Source organism: Procambarus clarkii, chromosome 4 (assembly GCF_040958095.1).
Source record: "Procambarus clarkii isolate CNS0578487 chromosome 4, FALCON_Pclarkii_2.0, whole genome shotgun sequence".
NCBI classification, from domain to species: domain Eukaryota; kingdom Metazoa; phylum Arthropoda; class Malacostraca; order Decapoda; family Cambaridae; genus Procambarus; species Procambarus clarkii.
The window spans coordinates 3,425,597-3,449,467 of NC_091153.1; the positions used below are offsets into that span (position 1 = coordinate 3,425,597).

At 39.3% G+C, this 23,871-nt stretch overlaps 1 protein-coding gene across 1 annotated transcript; it reads left to right on the forward strand.

Annotated features, from left to right (window-relative positions):
- The first annotated feature begins 15 nt into the window (after positions 1-15).
- LOC123751961 (protein zer-1 homolog) lies at positions 16-23,269 on the forward strand. Its single transcript, XM_045734029.2, has 13 exons — positions 16-152; positions 4,967-5,800; positions 6,457-6,625; positions 10,004-10,144; positions 11,600-11,802; positions 11,969-12,140; positions 15,269-15,433; positions 15,810-15,971; positions 17,422-17,571; positions 19,186-19,340; positions 20,354-20,451; positions 21,567-21,700; positions 23,091-23,269. Exons 2-13 carry the CDS (start codon positions 5,019-5,021, stop codon positions 23,133-23,135), a joined length of 2,376 nt encoding a protein of 791 aa, XP_045589985.2. The 5' UTR covers positions 16-152; positions 4,967-5,018; the 3' UTR covers positions 23,136-23,269.
- The last annotated feature ends 602 nt before the right edge of the window (positions 23,270-23,871 follow it).

The following is a 23,871-nucleotide window of genomic DNA, read 5'->3' on the forward strand; positions in this document are numbered from 1 at the left end:
AGGCGCGCCCCTGGGGTCGGATCCTCCTCACAGATGGCCTCCCGCCCCGTGTAACCTGCCACTGTAAACAAGGCAGCTCTTGACACTCCAGCAAGTTACTCTGCGGGTCCAGCCGTGGCGTTTGGCGGCAATTGAGAGGGTGTGGATGTGTGGTGAGTGTGGGTATCGGGTGTGGCACGGGGTAGAGCAGGTGTGGGACGGGGCACACAGCGGGTACGGGCACACAGGTGACTAATATTCCCCCCCTGTGTGGGCGACGGGGCAGTGATGGGCTGCTCCAGTCTTCAGTTCTACTGTCTCTACGACACTCGATTGAAGACAACTTTGCTATTTGGGGTCAACAAAGACCTAATACATTAGTGTGTATTCGTGGTATGACACTATTCTCTCCCTCAGGGTGGCATATGTCATGTGTGTGTGTGTTAGTGCTGACAGCAACTCTTCCCAACCTTGTCTTGTTGACATACATGACACACCTGTCATAGATTTTTCCCAGGATATTATGAAGAATTTTCTCTATTTCATTTATTGATAGGTATATTTTGTATGCCACAAATGATTGTCAGGATGGAAGTAACTAGGAGACATGGTTGATGATTGCTTTGTCCTTTACCATTTTGGAAAGTAAGTATGGTTAAATTACACAGTAGCATCCTCCATGTAGCTAATTTACTGATTGTTAAAGTTTTAGATAGTTAAAACTCCTATATATTTATATTTAGGATATTCCAGAATTGGAGACTATGCCCCAAGGTATATTAATTAATTGGCAATCAATCTTGTACAGTAAATTTCAAATAATACAGCTCATTCTTGAGGGTATTTCATGAGCTGTTTGAATAACAAGTAAATGATCATGATTTATTTGCCTGACCAAGTGATTATATGAATAATTAATAAATGATCATTGTTTATTTGCCTGACCAAATGATTAATGAATAACTAATAAATGATCATTGTTTATTTGCCTGACCAAATGATTAATGAATAACTAATAAATGATCATTGTTTATTTGCCTGACCAAGTGATTAATGAATAACTAATAAATGATCATTGTTTATTTGCCTGACCAAATGATTAATGAATAACTAATAAATGATCATTACTTATTTGCCTGACCAAATGATTAATGAATAACTAATAAATGATCATTGTTTATTTGCCTGACCAAATGATTAATGAATAACTAATAAATGATCATTGTTTATTTGCCTGACCAAGTGATTAATGAATAACTAATAAATGATCATTGTTTATTTGCCTGACCAAATGATTAATGAATAACTAATAAATGATCATTACTTATTTGCCTGACCAAATGATTAATGAATAACTAATAAATGATCATTACTTATTTGCCTGACCAAATGATTAATGAATAACTAATAAATGATCATTACTTATTTGCCTGACCAAATGATTAATGAATAACTAATAAATGATCATTACTTATTTGCCTGACCAAATGATTAATGAATAACTAATAAATGATCATTACTTATTTGCCTGACCAAATGATTAATGAATAACTAATAAATGATCATTACTTATTTGCCTGACCAAATGATTAATGAATAATAAATGATCATTACTTATTTGCCTGACCAAATGATTAATGAATAACTAATAAATGATCATTACTTATTTGCCTGACCAAATGATTAATGAATAACTAATAAATGATCATTACTTATTTGCCTGACCAAATGATTAATGAATAACTAATAAATGATCATTACTTATTTGCCTGACCAAATGATTAATGAATAACTAATAAATGATCATTACTTATTTGCCTGACCAAATGATTAATGAATAACTAATAAATGATCATTACTTATTTGCCTGACCAAATGATTAATGAATAACTAATAAATGATCATTACTTATTTGCCTGACCAAATGATTAATGAATAATAAATGATCATTACTTATTTGCCTGACCAAATGATTAATGAATAACTAATAAATGATCATTACTTATTTGCCTGACCAAATGATTAATGAATAACTAATAAATGATCATTACTTATTTGCCTGACCAAATGATTAATGAATAACTAATAAATGATCATTACTTATTTGCCTGACCAAATGATTAATGAATAACTAATAAATGATCATTACTTATTTGCCTGACCAAATGATTAATGAATAACTAATAAATGATCATTACTTATTTGCCTGACCAAATGATTAATGAATAACTAATAAATGATCATTACTTATTTGCCTGACCAAATGATTATACATATGTTTGGTAGAGGCAAATGCATCACAACTAATTGGGTGCAGATATATTCAGAAGTAGTAAAAAATTTGCAGGTGCATTAAAACTGTGATATTATAATGAAGTTGCAAACTTTGTGCACACCATATATAAAGAAACAAAACTTACTTTTGTTTTGTTAGGATAGGCTTGGTAAGGTTAGCAGAAGGGTGGAATAGATTAGACTTATTTAATGATTGACAGATATGAGAGAGACTTCTCCTATGAGAAAAATGACTGAAAAGCCCCATGTATGGATGAAATTAAATCCAGTCATAAAATAACTCGCAGATGAACTATGGCTTCCACTGAAACTCCTTTTCAGAAAATCTTTAGGCTAAGGGATAGTTTCCCTAGATTGCAAATATGCAAATGTCACCCCTATTTTTAAATATGGCAGAAAGAGCTTGACCTGGCACATTTGCAAGCTCATAGCGAGAATACTAAAGGAGGGAATCGTTCATGATCTTGGTGAACAGTCTTGTAAAATCATTGCAACATAGGTTTGTTAAAAATACATCCTGCCTAACAAACCTGCTGTTATACTTGTTATAAATGGGGGCTATTAGTGTACCTGGGAGTACCACCTAGAGGGGTTAGACTAGGCCCGGCCCCCCAGGGAATTAGTTCCCAAAGATAGATGTAAAAATAGTCTGCAGTCTAGGTGCAGATTGCCTAACCCTAGTCAAAGAGTGGGATAGTAAACTCCAGTTAAAAACTTACACTATTAATTAAACATTATACACCCCCAAGTAATATCACAATACTCTACCACATCTACTTTGTTTTAACTCTTGGACTCCACATAGGTAGGAGACGAGATTTACATAAAGTACTAGCAATCAGTGATAGTCTACGATCCCATAATTAATTGAACCGGTCAGTACAGTAACAAGCTAGCTTCATGCTGGTCCAAGTGGTTGGACACAATTTCTTCTATCCTGTCCTAATATCCCGTCCAGGTACTATATAGTCATATTGGCTTAGTGCTTTCTCCTGATAATTACCTTGCCATGTTCCTTGCAACATCACAACAGGAGAAAGTGAGTCTTAAAGTGGTGGGTGCCAAGGGAACTTTCTTTAAGTTGTACACCACCCATGTCAGCAACAGGCATGTGTCTAGATCGAGAGACCCTCTGTATTGCAGGGTGTATTCCCTTTGTTCCCTACTGTGACACACAACTAATAATTCCTCATGTCCTTACGTATAATTTGGGTACCTGGTTTCTATCCATGTCCCCTTGTTCATGTATCCCCTTTAACAAAACTATTCTGTCCTTGTCTGTTCTGTAACTTGCCCTGAGAATTTGTTTTACCTGAGGGCCACTAGTACTAGTGGCCTCGACAAGGACAGGAAGCTGGTGGCTTGTCAAAGGTCCCCCCCCCCTCATTTACCCTGATCTTTTCTAGCTATATTTTACATTTTTCAAGCTGTACTTTAAATTTTGAAATCATGTCTCTCCTAACTTTTCTGACTTCATGTGACATAATGTTTATTTTCTTTAATCTTTCCTCATTACTCATCCAGATGGGGGGGAGGGGAGGTTGGTCATTGATTCCAAATTATTCAACCGTGTTCACCCAGCAGTAATTATACCTGAATTTACCAGAGGAGCAGCCATTTCTATGGATGGGGTCATGAATTTGGTAGCTTGTCAAAGGTCCCTCCAATTTTTCTGATGATTTTATGCAGCTGGATTTTGAATTGCATTGATGTCTTGGCATTTATGGCTTTGGCAGGTAGTCAATTCCAGTACAGTAGTTTATAACCTCATGGGCGGTGAAGCATCTTCTGTTTTCTGTCCTTTGATGTGGCTTGCGGACCTTGAAGCTTTTGCCCCTTGTATGTGTTATATTTGACCTTTTAAAGAAGTTGTCTGATTTATTTAGGATTATTAAAATGCTAGGATGATCTATAGATCTGTATAAGGATTGATTTCTAAATATTTCTCGGGAGTGCTTGTGTTTTGTTACCTTTTCAGTGTTGTGGGTAGTTTGTCTCAAGTTAATTTATCATTTTCACATGCTCATCCACCCCTCTGAGGAAGTAAGACACAACCTTTAGAATTACTTCCCTCTGAGGAAGTAAGAATGGTTCAGGGCAATGGTGGGCAGGGAAGGGAAGGGAACTATCAGGAGAGTGTAAAGTGTCAAGTCATTACAACTATATAGCACTGGGAAGGGATAAGGATTTGGGACGGAGCAGGGGGAAGGAATGGTGGCCAACCACTTGGACGGTCGGGGATTGAACGCCGACCTGCATGAGGAGAGACTATCGTCCAGCCCAAGTGGTTGGGCTATGGTGGGCAGGGGAAGGTCGCAGGAGCCTGGCATGTTGGGTACGGCCCTTACAGTATCATAAACTGAGGGGGGGATCTACTGAGGACCACCCAGGAAAAAGGTGCTTTATTACACTCATTGCTTTATTTTAAGTCTTCTGTGATATGTCTGGCTGGTTTTATCCCCTCTTGATTGCCTTTGGATGAAAACCTACATAATTGTCTTTTGTGTGCTTTGTGTCAAAAACTGTGAGGTTTGCATTCATATACAGATGACCCTTCACAAATGCATGCATAAAGAGGCTAACTTGCAATCATTTTTTTTTATCTCTCATCAATGAAAAAAAATTACATTTTCAGCATCATAAATTAAATGTATACGTATACTGTATATGTATATATATTATTTTTTTGCAGGGCCATAGGACAAAAATGATGCAGTAACCAGAGACAGGCAGTGGAGCTGAACATGACTATGGGAACTATAAATATTTTCTGCCCATGGGAGGACAGTTGTCCGGAGCCACTTCTGGACACGTGTGGAAAATTTGTTATCACGCATCCCGAGACCTTTTGTGTACTGCACCAAGAGACAGGCTTGTGGTACCTCAGACCAGGTGTTGCTCTCCCAACAGAAATATGTGAAAAGTTGATAAGTTTGTGGCAAGATAGAGATCCCGAGTTACTGGATGATAAGTTCATAAATATATTCCGAGACTTGACTAATACGAGGTTAAAACGTATCACCCTAAGAAACTCTGGAGTATCTGATGATGGACTGAATCTCTTACTGTCTCATAATTTAGTAGAGCTAGATATTAGTAATTGCAGTAAACTCACAGAAAGAACATTAGAAAATATAAATAGAATTGGTGACAGTCTAACAGCTTTAGTGATTGGAAAAACAAAAGAGATTCTACCAGACTCTGTGTTTTCAATCTCACAACCAGAGTCCAGTGACAGCTCAGACTCCAGTCCTGTTAGTGAGATCAAACAAAGGGGTTACATCTTGCGGACACCGAACTTGAAAAAGCTGGTCGTCCGAGAGCTATACCAGCCGAAAGAACCGGAATATTTTGCTCTCCTGCTGAAGCCACTTACGAAGCTCACTCATCTGGACTTGTCTGGCTGCTTCTTCCTTCATGATGTGTCGTATATCCTGCCCATGAAGTATCTAGTCTCCATTAACCTGCATAGTGTCCAGAGGATACAAGATGCAATCCCAGCAATCTCGGAAATGAAAACAATTAAGTCAGTATGCGTTTGAATTGTGTTCTTTATTAATGTTTTATCTCGTAATAAATTTCATTAGAATAAAGCTAAATCACTGTCTAATTGATAAACAGTAAGTTAATAACAATTTCATATCTAAATACTGTACAGGAATGTAGTGTATTTGCCATTGACCTAATGTTGAAGAATTAATATTTAGTACTTCGTATGGAAGTTATTAGCCAAAGAACATTCAAATACCGTACTTCATTGTGTTTTACTATATTACACTGTACATAACCCTCAATAGATAGTTATCATCCAAGCAGTCGCCTCACCTGTGTGAAAATAAAATATACATATATCTCACATACATACACAATATATAAATATATATAGTATACATAAGCTTTCTGTCAATGAACTATTTGTGCTGCCATTTGTTTTGTAATGTACAGTATTGGACTGTAATTTAAATGTCAGTACAGTATTGTACTGCAATTTAAACCTCAAAATTATAATTTGATGTGGTTATTGAACATGTTGACCAGACCACACACTAGAAGGTGAAGGGACGACGACGTTTCGGTCCGTCCTGGATCATTCTCAAGTCGATTGTTGATTGATTATTAAACACTTAATGTTTTCCTCTTCCTTTTCTTTCTTTCTTTTTCTTTTTCTTTTTTTTTTTTTAGATTTCTTGATGTTTCTCAAGCCAACCAGAAGTATGGGATGTTCGAGTCACCCGACAGTGTTCTGGCCAAGCTGGTGTTGAGTCTACCGAACCTCACCAGTCTTGACATTTCTGGCACTAATTTATCGGGGGATGGTACTTTCGATGAATACAGGGACGCGGAAGAAAAGGTAATGTAGAATTCTACAGGGCATGTAGCTAAGTGATTCTTGTATTTAAGTTGAATGCTAATTTGCATTTTCTGTAATAACTTTTAATTTAATGTGCAAGGTAGTCTGTGACTGTAGTTGGATTGTTGACTTGTAAATAAATGGTAGACATAATTAAAATGGCTGTAACTGATTTTGCTTGAAATTGTCATACAATTGTATCTTTCGTTGTACAACATATATTCTTGTATAATCGTAAAGGTAGTCAGACCATGTTATGGGAAGGTCCCACTTCGGTAGCCCCCCGAGCTAAGTGCTGGTCATGCCAAGCCTTAAGGAGATGGACTAAGGAGTTCATCTCCTTAGATGAATTAAGAAGAAGAACTAAGCCTGTGAGACCTATTCTTGCCTAACGGGAGCCAACCTTGGTCTCACTTTTGTCATCACATAGAGCAGCATTCCTCAACCTTTCTGGGGGGAGCCCCGTCGGCTCCCCGGAGCTATCCCAGGCTGATATGCTAATGTCAGACTTTGGCATCAGTCATGTGTATGGAGTTCTTAGGCCTACCGGGGACCACGGCCAGAACCGGGCCCCCTCAGAGAGGCAAGGGGAGCAATGGCCTATAGAAGCCCCTGTGTAGTTGGAAGCATTCTATGTCTGCCATCGACCGGAACAGGCACCCAGAAAGGTAAGCGCCCCAAAACAAACCCCTATTCTGGTTAAAATTGCTACCTAAAACCGAACTAGTGGATAGAACTCCCCAACCGAAAACAAGCAAACTAGTGTGACGTCACACACTGCCGCGCCGCTGTCTGCGCAGCTCCCCCCTCCCCGGGAGGGGGAAGGGGGAGCCCCAGACCCCCCGCGCCAGCTACCCACACCTCAGTTCTTGAGGCTGATGCTATAGGCGATGGTCGTGTGCTCTGGCTCCGGTGTCGCTACTGCACTGTGCTTTGCGTGTGGTGTTAGTTTTGTGGGTGCGAGAGCCAGGAGTTATCTTCAGTACTCGGGCTGCATGCGCCTAGGGCTGCCTTCCCTAGGTGCCCTGTAAGTACTGCCCTTGGGGCTTGGGGCCACCTTCCACAGGCTCCTCGGGGTCTGCCTCTGCTGGTCCGTTTTACCTTTCGGTTTTTCGGCCGCCTGTTGGGCTCTTGGGTGTTCTGTTCTCCCTTGTTACCGGCAGGTAAGAGGCAGTTTGCACTGGTAGGGGCGCAGGGTGCTGCTCAGCTTGTATTTCCCGACATCGCGGCCGGCTCTGTTCCTTGGGGTTCGCTGTCCTCTTGCGGGGTTTTGTTTTTCTTTTTGTTTTTGCCTGGTGGGGGGTTCTGTCCTTTTATTCAGTTTGTTTTTGCCCTTCCACTGTTCTCCTCGGTGGCGCCCCCTGCTAGGTCCCCGTGAGTGTACACGTCCCTGGGGTTCAGCTTTAGAAGTTTGCTTGGTAGTTTTGGGCGCCGGTTTGCAGCACCCTGCCTGGGACTACCTGAGCGCGAGTCCTCTTAAAGTAAACGCTCAGGACCCTGGGAATCCCCTAGGGGGCGCGTGGGTCCGATGGATGTGACCCCGGAGTCCCCACTCGCTGTGTGCGAGTTTGAGGGTTGCTCGGTCCCCTTGTCTCAGGGTGACCCTCATTGTTTTTGCCTCTGCCACGCTGCCTGTTGGGTCGGTGATACTTTCGACCCTGAGTCCTGTGAGTGTTGCTGCTTGCTTGTGACTCAATTTACCCAATCCTCTGATGATTCTATTCGGGTACGGGCGGCACGTGCGTTGCAGTCTAGGTTTCGTCTGTTGCAACGCGCTCGGTTGGTTGCTTCCCCGGATGCCCCGGGGCTGCCCCGCTTTGCTTTTCGAGACCCGGACTTGGGGGTGGGGGTCGCTTCGATCCTGGTTCAGTCCGCACCTCCTCGTCCTTCCCCTTCTGTTCGTTCTTTTTCTGTCTGTGGGTAGTTAGCTCCGGGGAGCCGACGGGGCTCCCCCCAGAAAACCAGCGTTGAATGTAATGAAACGCCATTTTCTGGGTGAGTCCCGGAGGCTCCCCGGCATCCCTCCCTCCCTCCGGTCGGCGGTTTTTCGCGTTTTTGACATCCAGCCTCAAGAACTGAGGTGTGGGTAGCCGGCGCGGGGGGTCTGGGGCTCCCCCTTCCCCCTCCCGGGGAGGGGGGAGCTGCGCAGACAGCGGCGCGGCAGTGTGTGACGTCACACTAGTTTGCTTGTTTTCGGTTGGGGAGTTCTATCCACTAGTTCGGTTTTAGGTAGCAATTTTAACCAGAATAGGGGTTTGTTTTGGGGCGCTTACCTTTCTGGGTGCCTGTTCCGGTCGATGGCAGACATAGAATGCTTCCAACTACACAGGGGCTTCTATAGGCCATTGCTCCCCTTGCCTCTCTGAGGGGGCCCGGTTCTGGCCGTGGTCCCCGGTAGGCCTAAGAACTCCATACAGATGACTGATGCCAAAGTCTGACATTAGCATATCAGCCTGGGATAGCTCCGGGGAGCCTCCGGGACTCACCCAGAAAATGGCGTTTCATTACATTCAACGCTGGTTTTTTGCTCTTGTGCAACTGTTGAAATAATTTTTATACCTCAAGAACCCCCTGCATGAAAAAATTATTACAGTATTATTATTGTTATTAGTATTATTATTATATATATAAATTTCAAAAATATTTATTTATTAATCATATCAAATCAACCATACCTGTAAACACCAAAAATGAACATTGACAATGTTCCTGTGGTACTCTTGGGGTTCCACAGAAACCCGGTTGAGAAATGCTGAGAAAGAGCATATGCAAAATGTTTTAAAACTTGAATTTCTTGCATATCTAATTAGCATTACACTCCAACACCAAGAAATTATTCATTGCTCCATACTACTTTAGTCATTATGATGGCATACTATTTTAACTGCTGCTCTTATTTGTTTTCACTTGTGTTATGATATTTATGTCATTCTTAAATTCAGCACTTCCAGCTTCTTTTGTTTCTCTCATGTATTATTTGAACCCTTTTGCTTACCTTTAAAACCATTCTTGTTTTTTCTGGAGCCAAGCCAAACAACACTTGTGAAAGATAGTTTGATTTAGTAGAGGTTATACTGTATTTAGATGCTCTGTATATTTATATCTATTACATTTTTGTTTTTTTTGTACAAATAAAACAACTACTACAGTTATAAATGGTTGTCTAAAATTCAATACTTTTGAGGAAAAATGTTAAACAAATCCACAAGGGCCGTGACGAGGATTCAAACCTACGTCCGAGATCATCCCAGCCCCTTGTGGATTTGTTCATTCACGCTATTGTGATTTCTGTGTATAAAAATATGTTGTTGTTTCTGGGCGCTATGTACAGTATGTCTGTTCTCCAACTTAATGATACTGTACATGTTAACATTGCAGGAGAGCCGAGTTGGAGATATGGAAACAGACCTGTGTGACATCCCAGGGCTAAAAAGTCGGATTCATAACCCATTGGAGTTTCTTGGCCTGTATAACACACTTCACGATGCCTGCCACAGAAATCACATCCCTGCCAAAGTGGTGAGATAACTTACTTGATTAATCAGAAAGAATTATGCATTTGCTGCATTATAAGGCTTGGATATGAGGCCTGTACCTGCCCAGGAGTATTGAGAAGAGTATTGAATGGTGCTGTGTAAGATAAGATTAAGGTGCTGAATGGGTGATCATACCATACTATGATTGATGAGGTAAGAGAACAAAATGGGACACGTTGAGAGGACTGGTTGATGAGTACAAAAGAAGAGTTGTAAGTCATCTTGTAGAAAGAGACCGTGAACAAAATTAACTTTGGTGCCATGTGGAATATATAAAATAAATGTTTTATAAAGAATGCCATGGAAGTGATGCAGAGTTGCACAAACTCGTAGAACAGTGAGAAGAAGTGCATGCTTGGATGCAACCTATCCTCCTGTTTAGATAGTCCTTTTTGTAACAATATGCACCATAGTACAAACATTGACATCATTGACATAATAAGCAATTAGGTAGGATAACTTTGCAGACAATGAGTCACAACAACGTGGCTGAAGATATGAAGACTAAGCCATACACCAGAAAATGAGGAGACGATGACATTTCAATCCGTCCTGGACCATGATCAAGTCGATTGTGATAGTGGTCCACAATCAACTTGATAATGGTCCACTATCACCTTGATAATTGTCCAAGACAGACCAAAATGTTGTCGTATCCTCATTTTCTTGTGTGTGGTTTAGCCTTCATATATACCTTGTTTTAACTTGCCTTAAATATGTGATATAAGTTACAGGAGCAGTGATTTAAATTTTACACTTTTGTAGCTATCATTGAAATATCCGTGTGTTTATCTGATGACTATGTAATATACTGCTGGTGTAAGCTTACGGTATACATTTTCTACAATAGGCAAACTTGTTAGTACAGTATTTTGTAACCAAGTCGTTACCTGGTTAGTATTTTGGGTAATACTGTGTGTCATCCCAGGTAAAATACATTGACATTTCTTGAACATGGTAATAGAGTTGTCTCTGAACTTGAGGAATTTTTTTTGTATTCCTAGTGACAAAAGCCTACATTTGATTAGATCTACATCAGTAGGTGGTGCATACACTCCCAGAGGTATTTGTAGCCACGCTTAAGCCTAGCAGTAGTAATGTTTAAAAATATGCTGTCTGTACTGGATGATCCATAGATATGTAGCTCTAGCTACATAGTTTGCAGCTAGTACCATCATGTCTGATGGATGAGCTGGTGTAGATTTCACTTCATGTCAGGCGTATTAAGTTTTGTTGGAGTTCTTTGTATATTACTGTCCTTGTGCTGCTCATTGGCAATCCAATGAGCAGCACAAGGTGATAAGCAGCTTCTTCTTTAAGAGCATATGTTGTGGGTTAACTTACCAGTTCTATCTTGCACTTTGTAGCCATCCCACACAATCTGGGATGGAAACTGAGTTATCCTTATTCAGACAAGCTAATTTGTGTTTCCTCCCAGATCACTGGTGATGCAAGTGAAGAGCAGATCTTGGCAGCCACTGCTGCTTACCTTGACAGACCAGAAGTGCTTGTTAAGGCCTTAAATGAACTTTTCCATATCTTCCGGTTTGAGACGTGTCATGATCAACAAAGGGCTCTTAATTTAATATTACTCTCAATGTTAAGACACCGCAGGGAAAAACACATCCAAATATCTGGAAGGTATAATAAAGAGGATTAATATATTTAAGTTCTCATTGTTTGAATATACTATATATTAGTTTAAATATTATTTTTTAAAATCTTATACATATGCAATATATGAAGTACAAAAATATTTGGCATTATTTTGATAATGAAGTTTTGTATGTTTTCTTTCACCGAAAAGTGCATCGCTATTCTACATTGCAAAGGGAGAAGATAAAAATAGTTTGAGTGTGAGAGCGAGACAGAAGATGATAATAGTCTTACTAGATGCAATGGAGACGCACCTTGATGATTCAACTATGATGCGTAATGGCTGCCTCACGCTCTGCCAGTTCAGAATACCTCAGGATGTGGTAAGTGCATAGTGAATCGGCTGGAGTGGAGGCATTTTGAATCGCTATTTAAAAGCGATTCGAAAGTTCGGAAGCGTATCCCCCAAAAGTGGTCCAGAACCACCTCTAGATCTCTTTCTTTATCAGAATTCTTCAAAACCTTTTCACATAAGTTTGTAGGTTGTGTGTGTGGCCTATTATCTCCTATTCCACATTATATAATGTGTGTTTTGTTTATTTAACTATGTAATTACCTTTGTGTAGTTTCAGGACAAGAGCTTTGCTCATTGTATGTTATCTTCTTTTTAATCTGCCATATGAGGTGTTGAAGCTTTAATTGACTTCGACATTTACTAGCCTCTCGTATAAATTACTGTATTTCAACAGTCCAAAACTCTATTTGCAAAAGAGAACTTTTGTTTATTTTTGGCCTTACATTCTTGAAGTTGGAGGTCTCAAAAATTTAGCTTTGTCAATTTTTATCAATTTTAGAAAGTTAGAGTGCAGAAGCACAATGAGTCAGTTGGAGACTCCAGATAATGGAGAGTTTATTGTATTTTAAAGCAAAATGTTGAAGATTATATTTTGGATTATTTTCCTCAGAGACAATAATAAAGTCGTTTGTGTTAAGAAAATATACCACTGCGAAAGGAATATTTTTTCCTTAACACTTTCACGCTCTCGGCGCTCAAAAAAAAACAATACCCCAGATGCTTTCGGCACTTTGCGCGCCTACGCGGTAAGACCGAAAAAGTGTACACTCTTTTGACTGTCCTGACAATAATTGAAGGCGCACGTATTTAAATTTGGTATCACTGTGTTCGCAATGAAATTGTCTATAAGAGCATACCTATAAAATGCCGCCCAAGCATAAGGAGTATCAACACCAAATAAAAAACTATGCAGATCACTCGCCGAGAGCGCCAAACAGCAACAAAATGTTTCCACTCTCTTAATGGTTGCAAAGCCTACAGTTGTCCTACATCGCTAATTTTGGTATCATTGGAATCGCAATAAAATTCTCTACACGGACATATGCATATGAATGTTTAATATAGGTAATTGCCCACCCGCAAGAGTGTGTGAAGTGGAGAGTAGTTAGCCGCGAGTGCACTGGCGAAAACACGGGGGGGGAATCATGCTTGGAAAGTTTATACATTTATACGTTTCCTGACCCTACTTTTCTATGTACGTATTTCTTTTTTATACCAATGTGTTCGCAATAAAATTTTCTATAAGATGAAATGTATAACAATTGTACAAAGCATGTGTAAGAGAAGCGCCAAATATAGAACCACGTCGCTCAGTATGCGTTCGCGGCAGAAACGAACGCATTGTTTTCGTTCGTTTGATGTTTGTCATGTTTATACTTGTTGAAACATTTTATAATTTGTATGACAGTGATCGCAGTAAAATTCCCTACACAGACATATACATAACACATACAAATATTTCCCACGTGTTGGATATATCAACGGCTAAAGGGAACCCACTGCCACACGCCCGCCACACCCAGAGCCACACCCGCCACACCCCCAAACATACTTTGTGTTTTTTTTTTTTACTCATAGAAGTTTGTGATATAATATTCATTCTGGTACCAAAAAATTCGCAAATAAATTCTCTACAAAATGTATGTAATATAACTTCTTATAGATGATAAAAAATTCCAAATAGGTGTACTTACCCTGTCTATGTTGATTGAAGATCAACAGTTGAGCATTTTTTCTTCACTCCACCATCTTCAGGCTTCTGATCCTGAAGTTGCTCATCTGATGTTTCTTAGGTGGAGTGAAGCTGTTGCCGGTGGTTATTTTTTCTCCACCCAAAATATCTTTCTTCGGTGGTACCTTGTGTAGCAAGGCGCAGCGCACAGTGCCACATCACAAGTTTTACATCCATATATCACGTCCCTCCTTTTGCCAGACTTGAAACAAACACGGCATCTTTTTTTAGCCAAGTGCACGAGTTCATGCGTCAACTTGTAGTTGAGACATTGTTCTGAATCTATAATTCTTCTATTTCTTGGATGCACTGGAGGAATATTGTCTTCTACAGGAACCACCAAACTTGTAGTAGAATCTTCTATGAAATCAGAAATATCAAGTGGTTCTATGTCCTCAATGTCCATTTCAGAATTTGTGGTTGATGAGTGGGCTTGAGGTGTTGAGGTGAACAGAGGACGCCTCGCACCAGATGGGCCGGGTGTTGAAACTGCCGCGTCAGCAGGAGGAGCTGCGCTGGCATCTATGTCGGGAACATGTGGTATGCTTGTTGTTGTTGGTCATTCCTCGCTGTTCCACGCCAATAAGGCTTTTATTCCTACTGCGTGAAACTCTAATAGTGTTAGTTTTTTTGTATCTGTTGAGTAGTGGTTATACAATGCGTATGCATTGTGCATGGCCATTTGCAGAAAATAGAAAGTGATCTTCTTGGTCCATTTGCGGGTTTTTCTTGCAAACTCATAATATTTGACCATTTGATCAAAATGATCAACACCTTTCATGAACTTATTGTAATCCACAATGGCCTTTGGTTTGTTCATTTTCACAATTTCTACTCCAGTTCTCCTGTCACGTTTACGAACGCGTTTCCTGCGCTGTGCTCGAGTAGTGTCGGCATTGTGAATATTGGTGATGACAGAGACGGGTGCTTGTCCTTCCAAACTATAACATGATTTCTATTTCCATGAAAACTCCATGAATGAAACTCCATGAAAACTATTTCATGGAGAAAAATCTGAGAGTATCCCCATCCATTTCGGTTAGAAAATGGAATTTATAGAAATATTTTTTCGATGGACTACAAAAGTAGTCTGTTATGCGGAATCGTAAGAAAAAACGGTGACGAGCTATCTCTAATCTAAAGCGAGAAAGTGTTAAGACATCTCACTACAATTTATTTTTGTCAATATTTTATTACTTTTTTTTCCACACTTTTTATATTTCACAAAGTGAGTTTGCTACTTCTAATGTTTAGTTTCATTTTTTACTGTACAGTACTTAAGTTTTCAGAATTCTGCTGTAACTTCTGGACATTGGTAAGCTCTTATAAGTAGTGGTAAGTAATATGTAAAATGTTGCTTCTGTTATTATTCTAAAGAACTTGCTTTTTCAAATACAATTTTGTAGCCGATGTCACATTTTCAGCTATTCGAGTACCGCCGTTTGGTTCAGCTATTGCTACGTTTAATCCGAGGCCGAGGCGACGGAGATGATTTTGTTCGCCGTATTGCCATCTACCTCTTGAATTCCCTAGCATGCCAGGTTGATGGAGAGCAGAAAGAGCTGGTTGGAGATCTTGGTGCTATTGAGGTTAGTGATGCTAAGCATATCTCCTGCAATCATCCAGATTTTCAGCTTGTTTTTGTAAATTTGTTACAATATACAGCTATATCACATTTTGTGATGAGCTTAATAGATAGTGCTAAATAGTCTTCCCATCTCGATGCCTTCTTTTCATTAATAGATAGTGCTAAATAGTCTTCCCATCTCGATGCCTTCTTTTCATTAATAGATAGTGCTTAATAGTCTTCCCATCTCGATGCCTTCTTTTCATTATTTTCATTAGTGAAGTATTTTGAAAAATAAAAATGTGAATGGATATACAGTATATAAGGTGTTGCAAAAGAGCTTGGGAAATACTTCGATGTGACTGTTTGAGCTACTGACAATTTACTCTGATCAACAGACAATGTTGAAGCTGATAAGTGACAGGTTGCAGCGTCACATGCACGATGATATGCTGGAGATTGCTTGGTCAGCCATGTGGAACGTAACCGACGAAACGCCTGTTAACTGTTTACGATTTTTAGATGGCCAGGGCATGACCTATTTCCAAAAGTGTCTTAAGGTAAGTTTGCTTGAACTTTTAATTACTTTGCATTTGTCATTAAATATTATTTAATATTTCATTCATTATTGTTAGTGTACTTCACCATGAAAGGTTAATTTAGTAGCAACAGAGCATATGGAAAACAACAGACATACAACAGGTGAATTTTCTGGGATGTGCAGAAAATTTGTGGCCTTTACCTTTAAATAATAAATCAATTAAAAACAAAGCCCTTTATATGCATGGTCTATGAACCATCCTCAGAAAAACAACATCAGCAGGTCCTCCAAGACAAAAGAAATATGGCTGAGCGTCATAAATTTTCTCAGAAATTGTTCTTACATTTATTGTAAAAATCAAGCTTTGAATGTAATGAATGCCTTTACCTGGTGAGCTGCTCAGTGTCTACCTGTAGCTGTAGCACTGGGGCTGCCAAGCCCCTGGGAATCTCACTAAGCCTATGAGACCTACTAATGGGAACCAGAACAAAAATCTGGCTGAATCAAGCCACATTCATTCAAATAAAAAATAAAAAATCAAGCCCTAAAAAGTACTTGCCATAAAGAAAACAATTATTCAACTTGGAAAATAGTCCAGCCCTGATGTACCTGGTTACCATCATTTGGCAGCCCAAATCTGCAGAGTCCCCTGTCTGCCAATCACCACATTCATTCACATCTCTGATGGGTCTGCTTTCAGCTTTACACTTTCAGATAAGTTGTGTTGGCTATCCCCGGAACTTTTTTTTCTTCTGGGGCCATTGCTTTGTTTTTGTTCCATTTCGTACTTCTAGTGTGTTCTGTGCCATCTGCCTTGCATGTGTTCTGTTAACATTTTAGTAAAGGGTCAGGGTTGTCTTCCTGGTCCCGCCAGATAAGGGTTTGTGTTTCATCCTTGTTTCTGGGTAGTGTGTGAGTTTACTTCCTACTGTCAATTCTATTGATGGGGAGTGATAATAGTTAGGTGTATGGTTTTGTGACTATCATTTGTGGCTGTGCCTCCCGAGTGGTCACTCCCTGTGCTTTAACCAAGGGTGTGCTGTGATTGTATAGAAGTTTCTTCTTGTTCAGTGGCTGTGTTCCCTCAGCAAATGGTTCAGGTAAAGGATAAGTGTTTGATGACCTGAGACATTTTCCCAGGGCCTGGCCCTACCTGTTTGCAGATGGTCCTGGTGGCCAGTTCCCCAACTCACCCCTGGGACCTGGGGTTTTGTCGGGTTGTGTTTGAGTGAGCTTTTACGGCTCCTTCTGGATGTCTTCTGGACAGATCCTGGCTATTGACTCAAGAAGTAACTGAGGGACATTCAGATAAGAGTTTAAATTCTCTAAATTCCTTACTTTTTCTCTAGGCTCATACTTCCACATTTCATGAAAAGAGGAACTGGGGCAATGATGGTGATTTATTATTATTACCTGTAATCACACTTAAACGTTTACAACCTAATGCATACCTTACATATTTTGCACAGGAGTTTCCTGATAAACCAGAGTTGCTGAGGAATATGATGGGTTTGTTGGGTAATGTGGCCGAAGTGAAGAGCCTCAGAGCACGCCTTATGACCTCAGAACTTCTTACGACCTTTGCTGACCTCTTAGATTCAAACTCGGATGGAATTGAGGTAAGATCACATGCACAGTATTGACAAAGTTAACATGCCTTAGTATAAGTTAGTACTGTACCTAGTCTTATGAAATTGTAGATCCCAAAAATTGTTTTATCACTGCATGCAGTTTTTTTGCTATGGTTCTCAAGTTGGGAAATATGGAAACTCTTGAAACCAACTACTGTACAGGTAAACTACAGGTAATCCTCTAAATTCAAAAGGTGTTTTTTTCTTGGTTTGTGTGTGTGGCACAAATGTTAGTGCTATTGACATGGCAGGCATATGCATGTTTATAAATTCCCACGTATAAGTTTCAGCATTTTTCATTTTTGTTTATACTGCTCACTAATTCCAGCCTCAGTTACTCGAATCTCCAGGTAACTTGGCCAAAATCCCAACTGAGTTCGACTTTCTCTTGATTCAGACAAAATCTAAATTAGGGAGCAAAATGTTCGAGTTATTTACGAATGTGTGGGAGGCAGTTTTACAAACATGCAAGTAAATTGAAACAAAGTATTAATGACATGTACAGAAATTCAGTAAAATATTGTAATAAACAATTATTGATAGAAGTTCCACATTTCCCTGCCTAAATAACTGGACCCGTCCCAACCCTGTGCACTAGTCATGTTTTTGCCCTCTCGTGTGATACAACAAGGAGACATTCCATATCTAAAGAATTTCTTTGCTTAAATTGCGCATGTAAATGTTTTACAACCTTAATGTCTTTATTTCAAAGGTGTACAGTACATGTTTCTGTAGTGAAAAGTACAGTTCAGTATTCTAAGCTGAGGTGATTAAAACAACTTTGAACTTCACCAAGGGAGGTTAAAATTTATTTTAATTAATTGTATATGTTTATATGAAAAAGCTGTCATAAGTTATTGTTGTTTACGATGAGTCACAACAACGTGGCTGAAGATGTGAAGACTAAACCACACATCAGAAGATGAGGTGACGACGACATTTTGGTCCGTCCTGGACCATTATCAAGTTGATTATCTTGATAATCATTATCCAGGACGTGTAATGGTCCATCCTGGACTATTATCAAGACTACGATAAAACGTTGTCGTCATCTCACCGACATCTCATCTTCTGGTGTATGGTTACGATGAAACGTCGTCGTCATCTCATCTTTTGGTGTGTGGTTACGATGAAACGTCGTCGTCATCTCATCTTCTGGTGTGTGGTTAAGTCTCCAGTTGTTGTTATGCGTCACGAAGGGGTGGTAGACAGGGAGAGGTGTGTAACGAGGGTGACATGCTCTGGCCACACTGGGGTTTTGTCACTTATCACTTACAATTTTGAAGGCATTTTCTTGCATTCTTTCACAAGAATGTTTTTTATTATCTACTTAAATTGTGTTTTGACTTCTTGTAAGATAAACAGCAAATGTTTTTATTGCAAGAGTTAGTAAAGAGAAGTGGATCCCTTTATGAATGTACTGTTATTAAATTATGAAATGGTAGGCATATGGACAGTTATAGATGATGAGAATGTAATAGCTTTAACAGGCATACTGAGAGCAGTAAATTATTATAATTTTGTTCTTCCTCAGAATGAATTATGGTTTTTCATGAGTTCCAAAGATGAAATTGTTGCTGAATTTTCTTTTTTAAATATCAGGTGAGTTACAATGCTGCTGGAGTATTGTCACACATTGCCAGTGGAGGAGCCGAGGCGTGGACTATCGATCGCCCAACAAGAAATGAGGTGCTGGAAAGAATGGTGGCAGCAATAGAACGATGGGATTTAGCATCAAAGCGAAATATCAATTACAGGTCGGTCTTGTTCTGTGAATGTATTGTATTTCTGTACTGTATCTCCAGTCCTAGAAAGTGTGTTTAGAATGTTAAGGCTTATGTTATACCCTTACACCATAAGGGTATGGTAACTATACTAATATTGTCAGGAATGTAGTTTTAAAAATTTTCATAGATGGGTGCAGTATTTTGAAAAACAGTTGGTGACGTGGGAAATTGATTAATGACTGTGCGAACATCATCACTATGCCAAAGTGTTAAGCACAATTAAAACAAAATTAGCTTTCATCTTAATTTTGAGCATGACTTGAAATATCTGGAAAATTTGGTGATAAATATGACACACACACAACAATGGATACAAATAAGATAAGTTTAGATATTATATATATAATAATAAGCCCAAGGGAGCCGGTCAGCCGAGCGGACAGCACACTGGCTTGTGATCCTGTGGTCCCGGGTTCGATTCCGGGTGCCGGCGAGAAACAATGGGCAGAGTTTCTTTCACCCTATGCCCCTGTTACCTAGCAGTAAAATAGGTACCTGGGTGTTAGTCAGCTGTCACGGGCTGCTTCCTGGGGGTGGAGGCCTTGTCGAGGACCGGGCCGCGGGGACACTAAAAAGCTTCGAAATAATCTCAAGATAACCTCAAGATATATATATTGATTTGGATTTAAGGGTGTAGATTTATGCAATAAACTACTGGGTAACATAATGGATATGGGATCACTAGGACAGTTTGAAGCATGGGTAAGACATAGGACTGAATGTTTGGGTATAAATTGGAACGATTTTACATCGGCTAATAGACCTTCAGCAGTGTCCTCTATTCTTGTGTTCTTTTTTATTTGTACCATTTACCTTCCCTCTTTTCTTACCAAGTGGGTAAGGGGGAGGAGGTACAGACAGACAAGAAAAGAGGGGACGTACAGACAATCTACTCATTCCACTTATTTTCCAAAATAATTTATCATGACTTTATCATCTTCTATGTGTTTTATATTTACACTCGTCTATCTGCCCTCTTACAGGTCCTTTGAGCCCATACTACGACTCCTGGAAGTGTATCATACACCCCAGTGTCAACATTGGGCAGCGTGGGCACTCGCAAATCTCACACGAGTATACCGTGAGTCACTCCTGCTTGCCTTTTGTTTTGGTCTGTAAAGTTGCAGCTCAAGCATAAAACAATTCACTTCTATTCAGCCGGATATATTTTGTTGTATTTAGTTGATTAGTTATATGTAGTTTATTAAATGGTTAGATATGATGTGATAGTAATTTGTCAAAATTGGATCAGCTTGTAATTGGGAATTGACGAACATATCAGATAAAATCTTAAGAAAAATATGAATGTTTTAGTGTTTCTCAAGCATAAATCAACTTCAGTCAATCCGTACTTGTGCAGAGGGAACTAAACTTTTTATAGGGAATTAGCCTGATGTTCTAGAGATCTCCAAATGTTAAACAAATATTATGTCCATAAAACAATGACATGAGCATTAATATTAAATTTTTTTCTCTCTTTCAGCCCCAACTACGGTACATAATAAAATGCAAAATATTAGGATTTTCCATGATATTGAAATGTAATTCAAAGAAATGCATAAAACACACTCTTTGTGAAGTCGTATGGTCAGAGCATTGCATTTGTATGTCATGTACCAAAAAAACTTGGTTGCATAAATGTCATGCTTTCCTAGCTCTTGTCTTCAGGGAATGAGAGTTAGCTCTTCAGTCCTGCCTAGCTTTAGTACAGGGTGTATTTATACCGGACATTGTGCACACCGCAGTTGTCTTCTACTGGGAAATTAATGATGAAAAAGCAGTACATTAAATACTAGAAAATTAGAGTTCGGATGTTGACCAGATCATACACTAGAAGGAGAAGGGACGACGATGTTTCGGTCCGTCCTGGGATCAAATGGTCCAGGACGGACCGAAACGTCGTCGTCCCTTCGCCTTCAAGTGTGTGGTCTGGTCAACATTCTTCAGCCACGTTATTGTGACTCATCGCCTGCATAGAGTTCGGATATTGTCAGTAAGATTTTGTTTGATCTTTTTATTTATTAAGATGGCTGACTTTCATTATTGTATATTAAAATATATATATATATTATTTCCACGTGTTAAATATATTCATTACTATGGGGTGACATCAGCTGCCATGGCCCTCACTGATGCTGTTGCATTTTGCTATCAGTGTAGTATTGTAGTCTATAATGAATTTTGTCTTTCTTACAGCTGACAAATATTGCTCTTTAGTTGAAGAGGAAGGAGGCATTCAGCTGCTAGAGGAATTACTCAAGTCTCCAGCTCCTTACCAGCGCATTAAGTCTCTTGCAGGAATTGTTATTACCCAGTGCCAACTATTTAAGGTCTGTATCATATCAATTTGATAACTATTTGTTACTTTTCTGAGGCTCATAACTATCTGCACTAGTTTCTGTACATTATTATTATTTTCTGGGGGAACCCCCTTGAGGCTGCCTGAAGCTACAGGGCCAAACTACTAGGTACAATCAGTTGTAAAAGTTCTTTTTCGGCCTACTGGGGACCATGAGCCAAAATCTCGCCCTCCTCTAAAACAGCATAGAGACATGGCACAATGATAAAATTGTCAGTGAAGTTTAATCATGTCTGCCACCACTGGAAAAGCACCCACAAAGTCAGCAAAACAAAACAGACCACTGCTGGTTATAAGGAAAGATCGGCACCTTAAAATTGCCAGTAGAACTCCCCCCAACAATGTAAACAGAGGATTGAAAATTTGTGAAACTTGCACAAGCTTGTTTGCGACTCCTCCCACCCTCATTTTGGAGGGAAGAGCGAGGCAGACCAAACTAGCCGGCTGCTCTACCCTGGGATACCATGTTTCTGCAACAGATATCCTGCTATTGTACGAAAAGATCAAGACTATCTAAGAGTTCTCTATAACTGGCACTCCTAAGAAGCTACAGGAATTTCTGAGTTTGGAAAGTTTTTACCACATTTATCTGACCCTGTTCTGACATATTAAAATCTTTGAGTGACCATGAAGAGAGATTTCACAGATTTACCCTCAGCAACCCAGCCATCCATCTACATGCCCAACCTACATACCCCAGGATAACTTCTCTGCTAACTATGTGTTTGTGAGGGTTGACACTGCATCAGCCAATTCAACACTTAAAAAGGGACCTTTCTGCTGAGAACTCCGAACTTCATCATAATCGATCATTGGGGTGCTCAAGGTGTTATTTTTATGGCTGGAGTGAAGACGGTGCATTTCAATGCCACTCCATCTCTGCATGCTCTTGCTGCGCACCCTGGATTTTTTTTTACCAAAGACAACAAACTACACCAGTGGACCCACTTCCTGTAAAAGTACCCACTGTTTTCTTTAAATCACACTACCATCGCCAGATGGAGATGTCAACATGAAACGTTACACAACCTGCAAGGGATGTAATGTTCACCTTCCTGTCCATTTATCGGTCTCTTGTTTACGGTGTCCTATGGAGAGGGAGGGAAAGTACAGTAATTCCTCGAGTCCTCCCCACTTCCCTGCAGTACATATGGAAGTGAAATGACTGATGAGCTGGTTCATGAACTCCTGGAGCTCATTTTGTGGTGTCATGTTTGCCTGGCATTCACTTTCTGTGGTTTCAAGCCACACTTAATCATGTAGTAAATAAATTTTTTTATGTATGTGGATACACTTTTTTTTTTATATATACAGCTGGGCAATACTGGCAAATTGTATTAATGTTTGCATTTACCTTACAGGAATATGGTTCCCTCGAACATATGGATTTCGACTCAGACTTCTAATATTTGATAAGTATGAAAGATAGCTTGCAGAAGTAATTATGGTCCTCCAGCAGCAAGTTTATGTACGATACTTAATGTCCTTCATTTAGTAGTTAGCATGAAACTGGCAGTAGATGTTCTCGGGGAAATTTCAAAGAAATGTAAATAGCTGAAGTGAGTGCTGAACAGTGAGGATATCTTTTACACAACATAGTATTTTATGGGTGTCAAACTTTGGGGTGATGTCGGCTGACGTGCAGTTACAATTTTTTACCAAAATTTAGTTTTGGCCTTTCTATAACATAAATAATAATTAATATACAACTATATAATATATATATATATATATATATATATATATATATATATATATATATATATATATATATATATATATATATATATATATATATATATATATATATATATATATATATATATATATAATTTTTCTTCAGATTTTTAGTCTATGCAAAAGGGCATAGATAATATTTTTGGCACATAACTGAGCAGAGACTGTCTGTGCTGTAATTGGTAAAAATTTCTGAATCTAGACCTTGTTGCTCTTATTATTTTCATCATCATATCCTTCTATATAGCTGATGAGAGTAGTTACTGTAACAGTAAACCCTTGCTAGTTCCTACTAACTGTGGTGGTGAGACATTTGCAAAATTATTATATTCCAGCTGCCCTGAACCCCTGGCTTCTCATATAGTAGTCCCAAAGTCCAGATTGAGCCTTCAATATTTTCAGATG

What these genes read in the sequence shown, in the direction of transcription:
- LOC123751961 (XM_045734029.2), top strand. Translation starts at nt 5,019, where the DNA reads ATGACTATGGGAACTATAAATATTTTCTGCCCATGGGAGGACAGTTGT. An exon ending in TCGGAAATGAAAACAATTAA is followed by an intron (nt 5,801 to 6,456) that starts GTCAGTATGCGT and finishes TTTTTTTTTTAG; the next exon opens with ATTTCTTGATGTTTCTCAAG. An exon ending in CAAACTCGGATGGAATTGAG is followed by an intron (nt 17,572 to 19,185) that starts GTAAGATCACAT and finishes TTTAAATATCAG; the next exon opens with GTGAGTTACAATGCTGCTGG.